The following is a 22,012-nucleotide window of genomic DNA, read 5'->3' on the forward strand; positions in this document are numbered from 1 at the left end:
GCCTAAATTAACATCTCCTTAGTTTGCGGAGGAGGGGTTGAAGAGGGCTCAAACCCACATATAGTGTACCAGGGACCAAGAAATCCTGTTATCATACCTGCTCACCCCCATCAAGGTGGAGCCAGCAGAAGGTACAGGACAGTAAAAATATATAAGGAAGACCACTACATCTGCAGAAGCAAATGCTATTGAACTGGAACAGACAACATTTTGTTTGTACAGTCATTCCTCGGTTTGCGACCACAATTCATTCCGGGAGCTGGTCGCTCCCCGAGTTCGTCGTAAACTGAGAAGCTCTTCTGCGTGTGCGCGAAGCACTGATAGAGCGCTTCTGCACATGCGCGCGCCGCGGAACCCGGATGTAAACACTTTCAGGTCCACGGCTGTCGCAAACCGGTCAGTTGCAAACGGAGGCTGTCGCAAACCGAGGTGTGACTGTACTCAAAAATTAATAACCAGATGAAATATCTGGGTGAAACGTGCAAAAAAGAAGAAGTAGAAGTATCAAATTTTATTTTGGCCACAGACATAAGATAAAACATACGCATAAACTGAACATATGAGACTTAAAACAGGTAAGGAATAAAAGCTAATAATAAAAAGGTGATTACACCATACATAACGTAAAAAGATAAAAACAAGGACAAACAGTTGAAAGCAACAAAATGCACAGGTATTGCATTTTTGGCAAAAGCTTTAAATATTAAATTAATTCTCCTCTTTACCTTAATTATCGTAGGCACATCATCCATCCATCAGGCATTTGGATCCCATAAAGGTTCTTTAAGTTATACCTCCTGTAAAGGAACAAATTATGAGTTTTTCAGTTAAAAAAAAATTCAGACAGGGAAGATAATGTTCTAAGAATATGGCAACTAAATTAGAATACCTGGCTGGCAATTGTATTTTCTGGAAGGCTTTGAACACCAAGAAACAGAACTTTGAAGCAGCAGGAAAACCCAGATTTCCCAAAAGGACAGTGTTTTGTGTATGTGTGTGTGAGAGAGAAGGTATCTTGGAGAATATAATGGCGTTTGCTTAGGTTTGGAGCAGGGCCGTCTTAAGCAGGTCGGGCGCCCTGGTGCGCAGATCGCTCCGGCGCCCCCGCCCTGTTTATTCCTGTGGCTGGTGGTTGCCGCGCAGCACCCCGCTGCCGACCCGCGCAACCCAGCCTACCCCTAGAGCCGGCCCTGGTTTGGAGGCAAACCATGTAGGTGCCAGGCAAGCCTCTCAGGAGAGAGATTTCAATGAGAAGGGCACGACAAACAAAAATGCTTGCTCTCCCAAGCAACCAGAGGACCATTTTGGAAAATTACCACAGACAGATACGGGAGAGCAGGCTTTCCTTAAAATATATGGGCCAGAAGCATCTCCTCCTGGAAGCAAATACTTTGTGCATTACAGATAATTTAATTAGCAACACTTGAACACACAAACTGCCCGCTGTACTGCCATCAAGGCAGCATGAAGTATCCTTTGCAAAACTAAACCCCAGTGGTGGTTTCAACAGTGAAGTACAGGTGAAGATAAAGCAATGAAGCATGGCATATGGCAAGTCACTATTGGAGACAGAATGGGAGTCAATGGCCTTGTTGTTTGACCCAACGAGAAAATTATTTTGTTCTTGAATAATTAATTAAATTGAGAATTTGTTTATTTATTTAGGTATTTATACAGGCATCTGTATATAGTCCTCTTAAAGTGGTTCACATCATAATGCAAATTTCACAATAAAAGCCATAATTAAATCTTATCGCACCTAGAAAACAGAGCAAACAAAGACAGCAAAAGCTATTAAATTACACTTAAAAGTCTGGAACAGCCTCAAATTAATAAGTTAAAGAAGATATAAACAGGCAGGTTTGTTTAAATGGGTTTTAAACACTTATATATTGTACATTCTAGCCTCATGCATGGGTCCTTTTGAGACACTGTGTTTGCTATGCATGTTCTGGCTTCCCCCCTGCCCCCATCAAAAGGCCCAAGATTACTCCGGCAGGCCAACTATTACATAATTCATCACTGTAGAAAAAAGGGTGACTTGCTGACATTAGCTTTTGTCAGTTATAGATTTCTGTTCTAACTTGCTGTAGTACTTTCAAGTCATTAAGCAGCAGCACCCAACATACAGTGTGATCTGTGGAATATAGAGTTTGAGGCTTGCCTCACCTCTCATCTCTCTTTAATCATCCTGCCCCCAACCTCCAGATCCAGTTCTACTCCCCCTCATCCTCTGATCTGCCAAGCAGATCAAAAACAAAAGATCCCACATGAACGTAATGTACAGAACTAACAAGCATGCTCTGAACTAGTACATGACAGCCTGCCAGAGAGAATCAGGGCTGTTTGCTTATTGATATTTCTCATCAGCTCTGAACTAGAAAGATTTCCAAGTTAAGCAAGCTGGGGAAACAGCATCAAAGAAAACTACTTGGGGGCAATTTGCAATACAAAAATTGGGGGGTGGGAAGAAGAGAAGCAAAAGCAGGTCCACAGAAATATTTAATTGGTTCATTTAGTACCAACTTCCCTTTGCTCAGAAACATAATCATTTACATATCTTTTTCAGTGTGTGCTCTCAGCTGCAATTCCCATTTTAGCAATCCTAAATCCTTGTCTCAGGTCAGTCAGTTGGTGCATTACCGAATAGGGTGTTGAATCCTTATCTTTTAGTTCAAAACCAACACATTATCCAATAAATGAAAACATTATGCACAGCCACAATTATGTGGCCAGTCTATGAAGGAGTAGAAAAAGCAGCAAATGTGTTGTTAGGTAAAATATCAGCTTCAAAGTCAGATTAACACTGTAAACTGAGCCTCTAGCCCTTTTGCTTAAGCTTGCATGTTCAATGACTCTTAGAAGCCTGAAGGATTTCCAGTTGGTTAAAGTCTGCAGATATATAAAACCAATCATTTAGGAGAAAGAACATGCTTGCAGGTTTCAAGCTATGGAGAATCAAGTCAAACTTTTTTCAAAAATGTTTACTCCCAAGGCAATGAATTAGAATTTCATAGCTTGTTCACAAGTGTGCAGTGGGAGATTTGGCTGAATAGTGGGGGTTGGGGGTGGGAAGGTGAATACTATTTTCCCCTTCCTAGAGGAGGACCAGAACTGGTGCCAAGATACAGGAGTTCTTGAAGGTTGCGTGGAAATGAAAATATACTTCTTAATTAAGAGCTCCTGATTTTAAATTGTGCATCATAAAAACATTTTAAACGCTTTGATCAAAATGAACACTGTACCCCTAATAAAAAAAAGCTCATGCATATACCAGTAGTAAAATTTGCAGAATTGTGCAAACTAAAAAGCCATGCAAGTTGCATAATTGACATTTCACAAAACATGGCTTTCAGTAAAATTTTGGATCCTTGGAGGGTGTGTGTGTTTGACATCCGAGTCCCAAAAGCCCTGACCACATGTAATTTCCTGCCACTAATTTCCCCATAATTAACCACTATGCCCCACCACACCACATGAGCTTCCTAGGGCTCACGGTTGGAGAAAGAGCACTGGTCTTTAATCTTTGGCCTGTTTCTACTCCTACATGTGAGACTCTGTTGATGCAAGAAAAACCACTCAAGATTTCTGGCTTCTACTCAGGGTCAAGCTAGACCTGGAAGTTAACCACATCTCTTAATCACATGCTTGGGACTGTGTGCGTCAGAGCAGGTGGTGTTAACCCTTTCCCCCTGTATACTGTTCTCCTGCTGAGAACTGCCCCTCCTGAGGGAGCATTTCTAGCAAGTAGCAGCTTGGGGTGGGAGATTTCCTACAAGAACCAAGATGTAGTGGGGAGGTTAACACTAATTCCCGCTCTTGGCACTGCAGTTCCAATCCAGGTTGGGACTCCCTGAAGGCTGCTGTTACTTTTTAAGAGGAGGAGAATTATAAACAATGGATTCAAAGTTAGCACTATGTCTACTTTGACCCTTCCTCTCCCCCTGCTTCCTCTTAATATGTTATATTTGAAGGGGACATATGCTCACATCAAGGACCACAGAGGAAAGGCTCAGTAGTAGAGCACCCGCCATTCCTGATTCAATTCCCAGCATCTCTAGGTAGGGCTGGGAGTTTTCAACTGCCAGTCAGTCAGTATAGAAAAAGCTAAGGTAGATGGGCCAATAGGGCAGCTTCCTATGTACCATTTAAGAGTTTGCTTTCTCCACTGTGCTAAGCAGAGTCCTCTTCTCAAACCGCCTCTTGCTCAAAAGCACCAACCCAAAAAGCACCATAATTTGAATTAAAATCACATCATTAAGGGCTTCCACTTTTTCAGAAACTTCCTTTTCCCTCCAGCATCCTCTCTGTCAAGGGTCAGGAAATATGACACAGCAAAGTAAGGCAGCCTTTTATGAAATGAAACCCAAAATGCTAGCTAAAATGATATTTTTAAAATGGCTCATTCTTCATATGGCAGTAGGATGCCCTTCCTTCCTTTGCATGTGGAACATCAAGCCTTTAGATTCTGGGCCAGTCTTCCAGGGGTGGTTTGCTGGAGGTTCATTTCAGATTAGGTACTGGTAGGTGAGGGCACCTGATCACACTGAAAAAAAACTCTGCTTAACTGATCCAGTGGAAGAATGAGCTGGAAATTGTAGGCACTTAAAACTGATGAGGACTGTACGTCACTCCAATTAGGGGCAGGGCTGTGGCTATGCTGCAGCTCTGTGGGAGCACAGCATCTATCATTTAAGAAAAGCAAGTTTCTAGCCCTTCTGGTTGCAAAGTTAATCTCGAAAGCATATGACAATGTCTGTTGAAATCTCTGAAAGTTTCCAACAGCTGGGGCAGCATTTCAAGGCACTTGCCCCTTTTTTGACAAGGAAAGCCAGCTTATTCCAAATGAGAATAATTATGTCAACTTGCATAATGTATACAGGCCTAAGAATTTAGCTTTTCTTAGGGCAGAACTTAACCTTTATTAGCATAGGGTTCCATACTGCAAGGGCGGTGTGGTGCTGCTACTGCTCAACAAAGAACCTAAAAAGCACACAACTAACTTGGGAAGCCAACCTCAAATTTTCAAACTCTTAAAAGGAGTGAGCTTCACTACTCTTCAAAATGTCTTAGCGCCTTATAATTATTAGCAGATCAGACTACGTTGTGCAAAAGAAAGCAGGTGTGCTCAGTTTTTTAATCAACTCTTATGCTCAAAGGGTTGGTAGGCTTTTGTGATTATTGTTTCGTTTAGAGAATGAGTGCAAAACCACATAGTATTGTTTCGACGCCGGCAGGAAAAATGTTTAATCATTTGCATTTACACAAGTTGCCACCTAACTGCTTTTTCATGACACAGAATTTGGATTACCTTGATAAAGAATATGATTGTTTTATACAAAGAATATCAACATACAGATTAAGCTATGAAAAATCCATTTGAGCTCTACATTGTCACCCTTGTGAACTAGTCATGCCCCTAAATTTTGCAGCAAAACTAGTCCCAGCAACCAGAACTGAGCTACAAAACAGGACAAAAGGTCTATAGATCAAGGTTCACAAGCTCAAGATAAAGCGTTTATGTCTAGAGATGTGCCAGATTACTGGCTCAAATCCACAATAGGGATCCAGGAATGGAAAGAAGCCTACCTCAAGCACAGCTCCAGATGTTACACACAGCTGTGGCTTCTCACTTTAAATCTGCATTGGTCTGCTAATGTTTCCCTGGAATGTGTTTTCACATGCTCCTGCATTTGAGAAATCTGTGCACCTTTTCCATGAATACAAGCAATCCTAAACCCAGGTCACATTTGTAGCAGGTGTTTGTGACAAGAGACAATCCAGACATTTCGCCAACCCTTGAAGACCTCTACATACAAACACGCCACTCCTTCAAACAAAAAACTAGCATCATCATAAAAGGATATCCGAAGAAACAAGTGCTCTCTCTCTCTCTTTCTATAAAAGACAGTTCTATATAGAAGCCACATGCTCCAGTCTAAAAGACCTATCCCTGCATCGCTGATGTGTGAAAGTGGGCCATCAATACTCTGTAGAAAGAAGGCATCTGCACATACACACAGACACTACTAGTATTAGTCGTTCCAAGATATGAAAGACAGAATACAGGACAGAGCCTTGGTTCAAATAAGCAATAGGTTGTGGAAAAGTGCGATACACCGATAAGCAGAGAGGCAAGTTGCCTATTGTAGATGCCCAGGGTGAACCGATTCAAAAACAGCTTAAATCACCCATTTAAACCCAATTGCCCACTGTGCTCAGGAGATATTCAGCAGTAAATTGCATATATGCATTTAATTGGTCACTATAGCTATTAAAGCATACTATTTTGCAATAAATGTCTAAAGGCTGTCACAATGTCACCTGGAAGATGGAGCAAGCTTGTTTTCTCCTGCTCCAGATGCTGGGATCCGAACCAATGGATTCAAGTTACAAGAAAGGAGATTCCGACTAAACATCAGAAAGAACTTTCTGGTGGTAAGAGCAGTTTGACAGTGGAACAGACTCCCTCGGAAGGTGGTAGACTGTCCTTCTTTGAAGATTTCTAAGCAGAGGTTGAGTGGCCATAATAATAATAATAATAATAATAATAATAATAATTTATTATTCCAACCATCTGGCTGGGTTCCCCCATCTGTCATGGATGCTTTAGTTGAGGTTCCTGCATTGCAGGGGGTTGGACTAAATGCCCCTTGGATCCCTTTCAGCTCTACAATTCTGCGATGCTATAAATTGTCTGCAGGGAGATGGCCTTTACATGTACACCTGAAGAATTCCCCACAACCTGGAAGTCTGCATGATCAGGGTTCCAGGTTGCATGGAAAGCTCCCTCCTTGCAGATATGCACATTATACATGGGAGAGGGGAACACATATACCCAAAGTGGGCAACTGGGCAGGACTCCATTCCTTCCTCACATGTTGATCTAACCAAAGAACAGAACACATGGATAGGGCAAAAGAAAAGGCAGCCTTTCTTTCTTAGGGTGAAATCCTGTTAGACTGATCCTATCAGCTTGTCACGGTTACCTCCAATATACTGTGACAGCAAAAGGGTTAAAACAGACTGTCCACTGTGTAGAAATTGAAGCTGGCATTTAAAACTCAGGATACTAGGAACTGTCTGCTCATCATCCATTCAGGCTGCCATCAGCAATATCCTCCATACTCCAATCATTGCACATCATCTCGTTACCAAGGGAATACAAAGTGATGAGCTGGCTGGGGTAGCGGGGGGAACAGACTCAGAGGGAAGCTTTCTGTGCACAGTGTTAGCCTGCTTTGGAGGCTTTTTCTACATCTGCAAAAGAAAAGAAAGTGACACCATAGTTCCAGCAATTGCACTGGCTTCCTGTTGTCTGCAAGACACAATTCGAGATGCTGGCTTGACTCATACAAAGCTTTAGGTTAAAGAATGAGGACCAAGCAACCCAAGAGACTGTCTCTGTGGGATCCACTGTAATATCTTGGACTAAGAGCTCTCTTAATATAGCCATCCCAGGCCCAAGTTACATCAAGCACAGGTGGAGGAACATCCTTGGTGCCCCACTCACCCCGCTCTAGTCCTGGAACTCTTATCTCTCCTCCGGGGATACAAACCAAACCCTGAGCATCTTTTGGAAGCTTAAAAATGTCTGTATTTAGACTAGTATTTAGTGGCAGAAGAGTGTGAAAGGTTGTTTTCTGCTGCTCCAGAGAAGTGGACACGGAGCAATGGATTCAAGCTACAAGAAAGAAGATTCCACCTAAACATTAGGAAAAACTTCCTGACAGTAAGAGCTGTTCGACAGTGGAATTTGCTGCCAAGGAAAAGAAGCAGTCTGGGGACAGTTCATAGCCTTTGCCTAAACATGGTTTATATACATTGCTTAATCATGTTTACACCTTTCCATGGTTTGCATTATTGTTGCTAATGATATTTTTAAATTAGACATGCAACAAAGCATTGCAAAGTACCTTCACCTTATGGTGGGAATGCTCCTGTTCAGGTTTTCAGACACCAATACCCCCCTCCATAATATTACAAGCTATAACCAGCTCAAGTAGGCCATTCTATTTTCTGTTTTGATTTCCAAGCAATACTTACTGTTCTGTGGTTACTGACCATGAGCCATCCTAAACAGGTTTCTTGATTTAAAGGGGGGGGGTCCTCCATTAGGATTTGCTGTACATCTGCAAACCTCTGGGTTCCCCCAAGCTTGCTGAAACCTCCCCCCTTGTTTCTCCGTGGTCCCATTTTGGCTCCAATCTTGTTGGAACTCAATTTGCTATTAGAGGAAGTGATGTTTGAGATATTTAAAATCTCATTTTATTAATGAAACTATTTCCATCTGGCTGCAGCAGAGAGAGAAATTGAACAGCTGAGTGGACTCCATCGTCTTGGCTGAGAGAGAAGCTAGAAACCATTTGGCTGTTCTCTTCGCTGAGCAGTCTCCACTCCAGCGTTTCATTATAAGAATAATTATATAACTTTAAGAATGGGTGTCTGACCTTGCATTCCCCTCTCCATCCCCTTTTCCTCTTGTGCCATATATTTTAGATTGTAAACCTGTGGTTCAACACCATTTAATATTTTCACAGAACCTAGATATTACAGGGACTTTATTTTTTACATCTCCCTCGCCTTGGTCTCCCTTGCTCTCTGTCCAGTTTGCATCTGTAGCACTAAGTCAAACCAGCATGAATGAGCAAATGTGAGAGTTCCCAGAGCAAGATCACAGCAGCTGCACTTCTCTCCCAAGTCCTCCTGCTGCTGTCATGTCATGCACCCAGGAGCTAAGCCATGGTTAGCTCATGGGTAGGCAAACTAAGGCCTGGGGGCCAGATCCAACCCAATCGCCTTCTAAATCCAGCCCGCGGAGGGTCTGGAAATCAGTGTGTTTTAACATGGGCAGAATGTGTCCTTTTATTTAAAATGCATCTCTGGGGTATTTGTGGGGCATAGGAATTTGTTCTCTCCTCCCCCCCCCAAATATACTCTGCCCCCCCCACAAGGTCTGAGGAACAGTGGACCGGCGCCCTGCTCAAAAAATTTGCTGACCCCTGGTTTAGTCACTCTCACTCTAGACCAGGGGTTGTCAACCTAGTCCCTACCCCCCAGTAGTGTGCTTTTCAGGATTCTAGGTGGGCAGTAGGGGTTCTATGGCACAAGCTGAATCCTCCTTCCATCAAGTCCTGGTGGGCGGTAAGGAAATTTTACCATCAATAAAGATGCATTAGTGAACAGTAGGTATAAAAAGGTTGACTACCCCTGCTCTAGACAAACCACATGTGGTAAACAAAGGACAAACTTAGGTTACAAACCATGACCCCAGATTTTGGTATAATGCTAAGCAAAACCATGGCTTAGCACCAGGTAAGTGAGAAGCCACAGGACTGCTTGCTGCAGCAGAGATCCTACCACTTGGAACCCATTCATTCATGCTGAGCCATGGTTTGGGCTAAGCATTGTACCGACTACTCTATGACACCAGGCACTTTTATACATTTCTCTTGAACTTTCCATAAAAGGCTTTCAAAGACAGGATGCTATGCTGGAAGGATCATTTTGACCCATGAGATCCAGTTCTATTTCTGACCCTGTTCTATTGTCTGAGAACTATGCGCTTCCTTTCTGTTCTCCTTCATTTCCCCCACCAGATCTTCTGCTAGGCAAGTTTCATCAGCCTGCATACATATACATCAAGGATCATACCTGCTCATACTGAAGTCTCCTACTGAATATGATGATGTGAATTAAGGGTTGATGATTTTTTATTCTGCAATCACAGCATCCAGTTATACTCCATTCCTATACAATTATAGTTATGTTTTTATGAAGGTAGCTCATAAAATCATGCTTGTCATCTCTTCCTAAATACAGTATATTTTTAGAACTCTTGGGAGGTTATGTGCCATGAACCCTACAGCTCAGAGACACCCAGTTTTTAAAACATGTTACATCTCATGTTCTCTTTATTAGAAATGCATACAGAAGGCATGCTAGACATATATTCCTACATTCTTTTTTTAAAGACAACTTACTGCATATTGCTTTCAAAATGTATCTGAGTTTTTGCAGTTGCTTCCCATAAACAGTCTAGTATGGAACTTACTTAAGATTCTTCGAAGCAAAAATAGACAATCTGGGTGGGGTCAAAAGATTTAAGACCAACTAGCCACTCCTCCTGATCTTGCAGAATAGAAACTTGGAAGAGAAATGATACTACACTAGTGTCATTCTGAAATAGGTCGAAAAAAGCACATTTCTCCACAGGGCAATTATTGCATTAAAACACAAGCTACGCACCAAAGACCAGAATCCACAAGAAACATACATGCACCAAGACCCCAGCATAATCCCTGAAGAGGCCCTATACTTTTGAAACCAAAGCACCAGACACTCTAGTTTCAGACAACAAAATCCTCCTCCTGAACAAGGCTGTGTGCCACACAAAAATAACTTCCCTTTTCCCTTATTAGTGGTGTGTCTACAAAAAAGCCCCTCTAATACAACGAGTCAATTTAAACAGTCTTGATTACAAGTTATGCCACACAGTTTCTGTAGCCTGGCCTTAGCAAACAGGTACTGCTGTGCATCCTCTGGACAGGTACACTCTCAAGCAACCTTCTCCAAACCTGTGGCTCTCCAGTTGCTTGGGACTACTTCCCCTCAGCTCCAGTCTATGGGAGTTGCAATCCAGGCTGGAGAAGAACGAGTTAGGGCAGGGGTGAGTGGGAAAGTCTAATGAGAATGAGTCTCTTGTTGGGCAGTTTGCAAGCTGCTACTTGGCTTCCTAAAATGGCACGGAGGGAAAATTAAAAATTGGTGGGAAATGCAAAACAGTAATTTTGAGACTCTACCTCTGTGGAGTGCAGAAAAATTCTCTGAACTGTTGGTGGCTTAAGGGCTTAGTGGTTAGCTTGATAAAAAGTATCAACCATTGTGTAACACACAAATTCCATGTTAGGGATCATTAGAAAAGGGACTAGAAGTTAAACTGCTAATATCATAATGGCATTATACAAAACCATGGCACAAATGCACTTGGCATACCGCATACAGGTCTGGTCACATCACCTCAAAAGGGATATTGTAGCATTAGAAACGGTTCAGAAAAGGGCAACCAACATTATCATGGGACCAGAGCAACACACCCCTGTGGAGGGCTTTTTAGTGGAGGGTGGGGTTTAAATAATAAATTATATTATTATTATTTAGTTTAGAAATAAGGCAATGACAGAGTTGTATAAACTTATACACAGTATGGGGAAAGTGAATGAAAGTTTTTCTACCTCTGGAACCCAGGCCTACCTAACAAAGTGTACATTGGAAAACTCAGGATAAATAAAAGCAATCACTTTTTTCACATAGTACATAGTTTACTTCTGTCGCCAACTTCATGATGACCAACTCAAGTGGCTTTAAAAAGGGAAATTCATGAGGGATAAGCTGCAATGGCTATGCTCTCCCTCCACTGCCAGAGACATTATGACTATGAAGACTAGTTGCTAGCAATCGCAGGTGGGGAGAGTGTTGTCGTACTCAGATTCTGCTTCCAGACTTCCCATAGGCAACTGGCTGGCCACAGCAGGACGCTTAAGTTCTTAAGAATGTTTGAAACTAGAGCTGAAGAAAAGGAAAACTGCTGCTACTCTAGAGAGGGAACGTGCTGGCCACTGTGAAAAGAAAGGAGAGCTGGCATGCATTTAAACTAGAGCTGAAAGCGCAAAACTATGAGCAGCATGGTATATCCCATTCTCAAAGTCCTCCCCCATTTATTTATTTTTAATTGAGTCTTTCAGATTTGCCCATATATCTCCCTCCTTTAAGCAGTAGCAGTTTATCCATACCATAATCAGAAATGAAGTCTGGTTAGAAAAACACACATTTTCAGAATGAAAATACAATAAAATACACCTGTGCTATGAATAACATAGTGAGCTTCTCCACAGAAGAACAGGCAGCAATCCTACTTGTATATATCCAAAATGCCAGTTTACAATGAAAGCCCAAATTCTCACAATTCTTCATAAATAAAATTTATGTATTTAATAAAAATGTGGAAAATTCCAACATGCTAACATGCCCAGTAGTATCCTCCATGTTGCAGATATGAGGAAGGGCTTACCTAAGGTCACCTAGTAAAAACATACAACTGAGGGAAAATTTAGTTGCCTGCCTTCCAGTTAGTATATTGTATGTTTAGCTACTATTCCATATCAACTCTCTTAGTAATCTGTCCTAACAGAAAGTCTGAGATTCACAGGCAGATTGCAATTTGCCAAAGGCTACCCAGTGTGCTTCACCTGCTAAGGAGAGTTGAACTCTTCACCCCCAATCTCCAAGCCAAATTTTCTTTCTATTAACACAAACTCTCTGTTTACAAAATCAAACAGGTTAAAAGTCAACTGGTGGGAAGGAACCGAAATCTTTAAGCTACCCTGTGTTGTGTTTTTGATTGCAAAAAATGAATTGAAAATATGTTAGAGGCTTTTTGTTTTTGTTTTTTTATAAAAAAAAAATTAAAAGGTTTTCTTGCACAGGAAGGTTAAAAGCATATGGGGATGTTTTCCTATGCAGGGCCAAAGGTTCATCATAAGACGCTATGCTCCTCCTGATTAGTTATAAGGCTGGGAGAGGAGTGGAAATATTGCACCACATTTTTCCGTGTTTAAGACGCCCCCATGTATGAGACGACCCCTATATTTTGGGACCGCAACAAAAAAAATGGGGGGGGGGAATTGCTCGCCACCAAAAGCCCACCTGCTCACTCGACGCAACCACAGCCGACTGCACGCACACCTCACTGCTGCTGTAAATTGACCACCCAATTGCCGCAGCCAATCGTCAGCAGGCCTTGCCGCAACAACCAAACATACACTCAGTCACCACTGCCAATCCCCTGCTGGCTGCTGCCACCAATCGCCCGTCCACCCTCTGCTATCCATGTATAAGACGACCCGCAATTTCTCCCTATTATTTCTAAGGAAAAAATATTGTCTTATACATGGAAAAATACGGTATACAGCTCAGAAGAGTCCCCACCAATGCTGGAAAAGAGTGTACAATAGGGGTTTGGAAGCTCCGGCCAAGGGGTCAAATATAGCCTTCCATATTTCTCTCTCTGGCCCTTGGAATGCTCCCCCATTCATATACTGAATAGGGAAGCACTCTCCTTGAAAACTCCAGTTTAGCTCTTCTGAGGGCTGTTATATCCAGTTCCATCTTCAGAGATTTCAGCAGCTTGAAATCAGTTCACTAGCCAAGGCTGGTTATAGGCTGCAACTCTATTAAATTCTGTTAAACCCGGCTGCAGCTATTACCTCACTGGTATCATCTTGCTTAGACTGTTGCGGAGCATTGTGTGTTATGCTTGCCTTTGAAGACAGTTTTGGAAACTGAGATGAATATTAACTGGGACCAAACCTATGAAAACATATTATGCCAGTTTTGAAACAGCTGCATTTCCTGCATGTCCATTTCCAGGCACAATTCAAAGAGCCTTAATAATTTAGGGCCAAGGTGCTAATCTGTCTGGCCATTAAGATTTACTTTCAAGGCCAAGCAGGTGGCAATAAACCCTTTTCTCCTGTGGCATCCCAACTTTACTGGATTTTCCACCCAGAGAGGATCACTTGGTGCTGTCTCTGTTTGGCTCTTGGTGCCAGGTGAAAATCTTTGCTTTGGGGGAGGGGGGGAGGTTGGTTTTATATTGTATTTTTACTGCCTGTTCATTGTTCTGTAGGTTTTTTAAAAAAAATTATACCAACATATTTTTGTGTTTAATCCGTAAAGTATTCTGGGAGTGTTAAAAGATCAGCTAACCAAGTTTTTATTTAAATAAAAAATGAGTTCTCTCCATGAAATCTCCCCCCCCCCCAAATATCTCCACCTGTTTGTAATATTCGTGCTTGTTTCTCAGGCAACATGAATTTAGTCTGAGTTCACGGTTTCAATAGATGCTCTCAGATATTTTCCTGAAAGCCAAATATGGCATCTATTGCCTTCCTTCCTGCAGTGATTTAATAATCCTGTCAGAAAGAGAAATGACACAGTGTTTGTGGCAACATTCATAAGGCAGAGTTGCTTAGTGTTCAGTCCCTGTAACTGTTGGGTTGTATACTTTTTCCAATAAAAGGCTGGCTCAGATCACTCTGTCGTCACATAAATCTTGGCTTAATTTATTGGCCCTCTTGCAACTTTCATAATGTGCACACATTTGAAAGCCAGTCGCTGTAACTGCAGTGATAAGCAGGGCTGTTCTAGCTTCCAGAAAGCCTAACCTGTCAGGCATGAAACCATATTGTTTTGTAGTCCCAACAGTTTGGTACAGTTGCCTATTGCATACAACTCCCCGAGGTATGTACAAGTACACTGCTTCCAAAAATTGCCCACGCATATCCAAGCAGTGTTAGAAACTCATATATATAAACTAGGCACTAAATAGCATGTTAAACCTGGGTTGCAGTCGCCACAACTATCTGTTCGCCAGGGGGTTGGACTAGATGACCCACAGGGACCCTTCCTACAATTCTGTGACTCTATGATCGCAACCACATTGCTTGACTGTAGCTTGCTCTTATAACAATTCACTTGTCCCAGTATGCATGATGGAGAAACATATACAGTACAGTGGAAATGGGAAGGGTATAAACTATGGGCTAAGACAGAGGTTTTTAAACTATGGTCTGTGGCTTCCTGTGGAAAGGCTGTTGCACAGTCAAATATATCTATACTCAGCCCTGCACTTACGTTCCTTAATGTGGTGATGGAAAACTAAGGTGCCCAGCAAGGGGTCCATGATTCAAAAAGCACAAAATGTGCATCTTTTGCTGTGCACAACTCAGCTGGCTCAGTGGAGATGTCCGTTGCCAGCCTAGTGCCCATACATCTCCACATAGTTTCATATGGACCCATGTCGGTAGCAAAATGCATCTGGTGCCTGGGGAATTTCAAACACTGCATCCAAGAATGGAAAGGGGGGTGAGGAAGAGAAGAGTTCTTGCCCTGACTGTTTCATTTCCTTTTATCATGACTTGTGCAGGGCAGTGCACTCAAATTTTCAACACTCAGCAAGACATACAGATGCGAGTGGAAGGAATGCAGCGACAGCGACATGAGTAGCAGCACTGCTGCTGACTGAGAAAGATGGACACAGGGCAGGAGGACATCATGGGTCGCTCACTCACACTCTCAAGTCCACAACTATTCAGTGCCACAACACATCTGCTGAGAGAAAGCCAAAATAAAAAAGTGCAGGTATCCAGGCAGGGGGGCTGGATATGAGTTGCTTGGCTAGAACATGCATTGCAGCTTCTCCATTTCATAAGTAAGGAGGAGGAGCTCCAGTAGCTGGCAGGTGAAAACCAGACACAGGAGTACATTTTACAACAGGTCCCATTTGCCTGTATTTCAAATAATTGGGAAAAGTACACACAGAATTCAAGTAATTGGGAAAAGTACACACAGAATAAAGGACCCAGGTGGCACTGTGGTTAAACCACTGAGCCTAGGGCTTGCTGATCAGAAGGTCGGCGGTTCGAATCCCTGTGACGGGGTGAGCTCCCGTTGCTTGGTCCCAGCTCCTGCCAACCTAGCAGTTCGAAAGCACGTCAAAATGCAAGTACTGTAGATAAATAGGAACCGCTACAGCGGGAAGGTAAACGGCGTTTCCATGTGCTGCTCTGGTTTGTCATAAGCGGCTTTGTCATGCTGGCCCCATGACCTGGAAGCTATACGCCGGCTCCCTCGGCCAATAATGCGAGATGAGCGCACAACCCCAGAGTCGGTCACGACTGGACCTAATGGTCAGGGGCCCCTTTACCTTTACCTTTACACACAGAATAAGGAAAAGCATTTTTAAAGTGTGTGTGTGTGTGTGTGTGTGTGTGTCCGTCCTGATAGCAAGTGGTATGCAACATCTTTGGTGCTCAATGATCTGGGTGATATGAACCAGTTTTCCATGCATGCATACTACTCTGTATCAGAGGAACTCTGATATAGTAGCCTATTGGAAAAGCAAGGAGAATCACTCATCAGCTCAACTCACGCTTGCCTCCATTTTAACCTATTAAATTGAGACCCAAGTTACTTGCATCATCAGAAAGTTGAGGAAATCAAGACAGAAAGACCTCATTAGAGCAAAGCCTAGCCGTCATACATTGTTTCTTAGGAATGCAAAACAGAACAGGCAAATGTCACTGGAAAGTGTCAATGAGCCTATGTGGTCCTCATCTGACAAAGCACAGCAAAACCCAAGCAGGAAGCAGTTAATTATAGAACAATGGTTTCAGCATATATAGGATGGAGGAGATTAGGGCACTGAGTATTTGCAATGATACAGCAGGGAAAAAAGCAAAGAGTAGAAAAAACTAGTACTGTAGTAAGAAAAGTCTTCGGAAGGAAAGGCTTGGTGATGCTGCAGCCATCTGACCAGAAAAACAAAATACGTTAGTTGTCTTAATTTCTTTACCAAGGCTTGAACTCTTCTTCAAAACCCTTGTCCTAAAAAATTTACAGTCATACCTCAAGTTGCGTACGCTGCGGGTTGCATACTTTCGGGTTGTGTACTCGGCGGACCCGGAAGTGTTTACTTCCGGTTCTGCCGTGCGCACATGTGCAGAAGCATTCTCCGCGCTTCACACGTGCGCAGAAGTGATCTATCGGCGCTTCGCACGTGCGCTAAAGCGCTACTCGGGTTGGGTACTTTTTGAATGGCACCCTGGAACGGATTGGGTACTCAACCCGAGGTACCACTGTACTTAGCAGTTGAAAAACATCATTGCTTATTCAAGCAGATGGATACATTCTGGCCTACAGCTCCCCCCCCCCGCCCCCCAAAAGGAAAATATGGATTCAAATTATCTTCAAATTATCTTCAGGGTTGCTACCTCCTTCTTCCATGCATGCACATACATGCTGGATCTAGTGCCTGGGGCCACAAAATATTTTCTCTACAGCATTAAAAGGATTAATTCATTCACCAATGTAATTTATTCTTTATAGTAGCCCCAACCACTCCCTCTCCCCCCAAAAAGAAAAGCGGATACATCTACAAGATCTCCACTTACTTGCAAACACCTGATTATATCAAATGTTAAGAATATTACAGAATATATTTCTCTTCTAAATGTTTTTGAAAGATGAAGACAGATTAACAGAAACCAATAAGCAAATAACCACACACAAGAGAGATGGACCTCGACTCTCTATTTACTTTTAGAAACATTCCAGTTAGCATATTTCAGATCAAGCATTTCTAATTCTTTTTAGCCTGCCATTTCCCCAAAGATATCACCACCTATAGAAGAAATTGCAAGGATTACAATTACCAGAATCCCAATGTTAAGAATGTAAACTTACCCAAAATTAAGGCAAAATATAAAAAATAGCAATACAATGCAGTCTGAGTTAAGCACATTTACAGCACAATTCTAAGCATGGGTTTTTTTCTATTTAAAACACACACACACACACACACACACACACACACACACACACAAACACACACCACATTATTTGATACCTGCTCAAAGGCCATGGAATGAGACAGGTTAACAATCCAACTAGATATGTGAAAACTGAAAACAATACTTCGTTTTTCTGTCCAGCTTTGCTAGATGTTATGGACTTCTGTCTCAACTGCTTAAAACATTTCATGTCCTACAGCCCAAGGCCAGAATAACATCCAGTGCAATCTGTTTCTGAACCACCATGTCTTTAGCACTGCCAAGAGATTTTTACTTCCTAAAGAATTATGACCACTTTAAGTAGGATTTCAAAACCCCAACTTCCTTTTCCATATGTTTTAATGTGCAGTTGGGCTACAATCTGACATTGCCACAAATCGCAGTAGTGCCAGAATCCTCAATTATTCAATTAATTTTCATCAGTTTTAACTACTTACAGACTATTCTTCTCCCACAGCTTCCCACTGCTTCTTTAATTTGAAGCCTACAGCCAAGTAGTATCAAAGCAAATTAACACACTTTGGGAACATGTTCCTCTCATGAGAAATACATTCTGATTTGTATTACAAAGAAAATAAAAAAAAGAGTGCAGAGATGCATGTATCCTCTCAGGCTTTTAAAATGCGTATTTTACTGAATTTGGGTTTGTTTGGATATTGACACCACACACAACAAACCAAGAAGGGGGAGAGAAAGGGAAAGGGGGAAAGTAGTGAGCCAATATTCATTGGCTCTGCTCATTTTCCATTTACAGGGGTATCGCAAAATACCCTTACATTCAGCTAGGGTTAGAGTTCAGCAGAGGTATCATTCTAGCAACTCATGTTCCCATTAAGTGAAGAAGTAAAAGAGGCACACTAAACATGTAAGCCAAAACGATCTGTTCTAGGGGGCATTCCAGCTGGGAGACAGGCAGGGTGCATTCTTCATGCAACACTATCCCAAAAGCTCAGAAAAGAGGCTTCCTTGGCTTAAATTCCAAACATTAAAAGCCATTTTTGAAGCCATGTAAGCACAGCCTGTGCAAGAACAAGGACACAAGATTGCTAGTGTATACACTTTTTCACACTTTTTATTCACTTCCAGTACTAATGCATTCCAGACCCCCCCCCCAAGTGTCCCTATTTTCCAGGGGTGTCCCTGATTTAGAGAAGCCGTCCCAATTTCTGATTTCATCCCAGAATGTCCCACTTTTCCTTAGGACGTCCCTATTTTCATTGGAGAAATGTCGGAGGGTATGGAGTTATCCAAGCCCCGAGCTGTCTAAAGGCAAACCTGCATGGGGAAGTTTTTTAATATTTAATGTTTTAGTATGTTTTTATATGTGCTGGAAGCCGCCCAGAGTGGCTGGGGCAACCCAGTAAGATGTGTGGGGTATGAATAGTAAAATGATTGTTATGGAATGGGACGTCCCTATTTTCATCAGAGAAATGTTGGAGGGTATGGCATGCTAGTACATCCCTGATACAGTGGTACCTCGACTTACGAAGACGATCCGTTCCGCGGCAGTCTTCGTAAGTCGAGGTTTTCGGATGTCGAAGCGTGCGACGAAAAGACTTCCGGGGTTGTCGCCTTCGGAAGTCGAAACCTTCAGAAGTTGAAGCGTTCAGATGTCGAGGTATGACTGTAATTGGCTAGGGATGGGGCTAACAGTTGCTGGCCTTCCAACTCAGTTGAGTCAGACATTCTGCTCCCTGTCAGCAACCTCGGCATTCTGCATCAGCTGCAGTTTCCAAACAGTATTCAAAGTCAGACCCATATACAGCACACTCTGGTAATCCTGCCTAGCCCTAGACGATACTAGAGCAGTGATCATGGAAGCCAAGGAATCTCTCCTCTCCCATTGCTCCACACCCAGCCCCACTTATGGGATACTCTCAAGGGAGGTTCACCTGACACATAAATCTTTTCACGTTAATCTTATTGCAGTTGGTGGTTTTGGGGATTGGGGAGGGGGTTATTATGCAGTGGTTGGGCTGGTGGTAATGGAATGGTTTTTATTGCTTTAGTGTCTCAGTGTTTTTTATTGGTTTTTACATTCTGTATTGTATGTTTATTCTTCAAGGTGCTTTGAGACTTACATATAGCAAATACAGTGGTACCTCCGGTTGCAGACGGGATCCGTTCCAGAGCTCCGGTCAGATCTTGAGGTTTCCGCAACCGGAGGTACTGCTTCTGCACATGCACGTGTGGTGGTGGAGTGCTTCTGCGCATGCGGCAAAACCCGGAAAAATACCTCCGGGTTTGCCGTGTTCGCATTACCGTATTTTTCCATGTACAACACGACTCCTATTTTTTGGGACTCCAAATTAAGAAGGGGGGGGAGAATGCCCAGAGTTGTTGAGCTTTTTTGGGGGGGGGGGTTGCTGACAATCACACGCCTCCCAGAAGGCATCAATCCCAACCAGCCATTGCTGCATACACCAATCACCTGCCCAATTGCCACTGTATATCTCCTACTCGCTACCAACAACCGCACGCCCACCCTCTGCACTACCCGTGTATAAGATGGCCCCCAATTTTTAACATTCTTTTTTGATTACATGGAAAAATACAGTAGTACATGGAAAAATACAGTAGTATCCAAGTTACAGTGGCACCTTGGTTTACAACCATAATCCGTTCCGGAGGTCCGGTTGTAAACTAAAACAGGTTGTAACCCATGGTGCGCTTTCGCCAATGGGGCCTCCCCCGCAAAATGGGTTGTAATCCAAAAAAAGGGACACACACTTCCGGGTTTGACGTGGTTGTAATCCAAAATGGTTTTAATCGAAAGCGGTTGCAAACCAAGGTATCACTGCATTTGTTTCACTGACTCCAGTTTGTTTCCGTACAAGTGATCATCAAATTATTTTAGGTGCCATATACAGGGTTGATTTTCCATGTTCTCATCACATACTGTTTTCCACCAATATACACACCCTAGCTTCCTGCTAGGAGTTCTCATAGGCAGTATATTTTGGGTATTTCTTTTATTAAACAGAAGTATTATTAGAACTGCCAGCAGGGGGCATTCCCTGGAGTAAGGGAGGTGGCTTTGATACCCAAAAGAAAGCACCTTCTTTCATCAAGCATTTAATATCTTCAAAGTTATGAAACAGTCTTCGTCTCCAAACTTCATAACAGAAAGCCCCATCAACAAGTATCCACCCCAAGCACTGAAGACTGGATTGCAGCTTGAGGGCTCCTTTTTTACTTATACCTTGTGCAGAATTTGATCTGCAATAATAAAGCTTGCTTTCACTGTTTAAAAAAGACCCCAAGCAACCATTGGTGTACACTGGATTGTCCAATGTCACGACAGTCAATTCACAGACAGGTACAGATATATTATTACTTTCCTCAAAAAGAATGCTGAAAAGCAAACCATTTACAGTGGTACCTTTACTTACGAATTTAATGCGTTCCAAACACACATTTGTAAGTCGAAAAAATTTGTAAGTCGAATCCCATAGGAATGCATTGGGAGAAAAAAATCGTAAGCGAAGCAACCCTATCTAAAAATTCGTAAGTAGAAAAAATCCTATCTAAACCGCATCCAAGATGGCGGACGGAGCTCCATTTGTAAGTAGAAAAATTCGTAAGTAGAGTTATTTGTAAGTAGAGGTACCACTGTATTATGGATAGCAATGATACCACAGGTTTCTCATCAAAATAACATGGATGTTTTTGTCTGCTCCTAATGCTGAGTTAACTGGCCATACCCTTTCCCTCCTCATATCCGGCTTGTATAAAAGAACAGGACTCTCTTTTTGCCAATTAAACCTGTTGCAGCTGGACTCTCCAGCTAATTGAAGGCAGGAGCAAAGACTTCCAAGTCCAACCATTTTCCTGCCAAGGAAAAGACGCATTCTTATGCATTCATTAAGAGTGCTACTCTCTATACAAAGGCTGTTTCAGTTCACACAATAGCAATGTCGTCTCTCATCACCCAACACCTCAGGAAAAGTCAGGGCCAAAAAGCAACTGATTCAGGACCCAGGTCCTGGAAGCCTTAGATTAGCATATTTGCCATCTACTTTCCTGTCCCTCTCCAGTTCTGACTGCTGGGGTCACAAAGCGAAGAAACTACTGTGATCAAACAATTGAGTCAAACAATTCTGAAAACCATAACAATTCCAAAGTCTAATGAATTTCAAAATCATGACATGCCAATAATCATTATTCCGTAATTGGTGGAAGCCAATTTTGACCATTTAGAGTAGCGTTCCTCAGTCTGGTGCCCTCTAAATTGGACTACAACTGCTGGCTGGAGCTGATATGAGTTGTACTCCATCATATCTAGAGTGCACCAGCCACTATGTAGGGTGCAAATATGACAACACCAACTCAGCATCAGCAGCCAGAGAAAATAATTGGCCTTGGGCATGATTCTTGCTTGCCCTTGAGCAGCTCCCAGCCTCATGCAGGAAATGTTGTCAACAGGATTCACAGTAAAACCTCATCATTCTGTCTGCTTAAATACATAGCTGTCAAGTTTTCCCTTTCCTCGCAAGGAAGCCTATTTCGCATAAGGGAATTTCCCTTAAAAAAGGGGGGAGAACTTGATAGCTATGCTTAAATACTACTCACACATTTAGAAAGGGAAAGATATTCAATCC

At 42.5% G+C, this 22,012-nt stretch overlaps 1 protein-coding gene across 2 annotated transcripts in view; it reads right to left on the minus strand.

Moving 5' to 3' along the window:
* The window catches only part of PTPRA (protein tyrosine phosphatase receptor type A), a 139,281-nt gene that overhangs the window by 76,439 nt on the left and 40,830 nt on the right, over positions 1–22,012 (minus strand). For both annotated transcript variants that reach the window (XM_035103107.2, XM_035103105.2), the window contains exon 2: positions 726–797. In XM_035103107.2, coding sequence (XP_034958998.1) covers positions 726–752 — 27 coding nt within the window. In that variant the 5' untranslated portion in view covers positions 753–797. The remainder of the gene's footprint in view (positions 1–725; positions 798–22,012) is intronic.

Source organism: Zootoca vivipara, chromosome 9 (genome assembly GCF_963506605.1).
Source record: "Zootoca vivipara chromosome 9, rZooViv1.1, whole genome shotgun sequence".
NCBI lineage: Eukaryota > Metazoa > Chordata > Lepidosauria > Squamata > Lacertidae > Zootoca > Zootoca vivipara.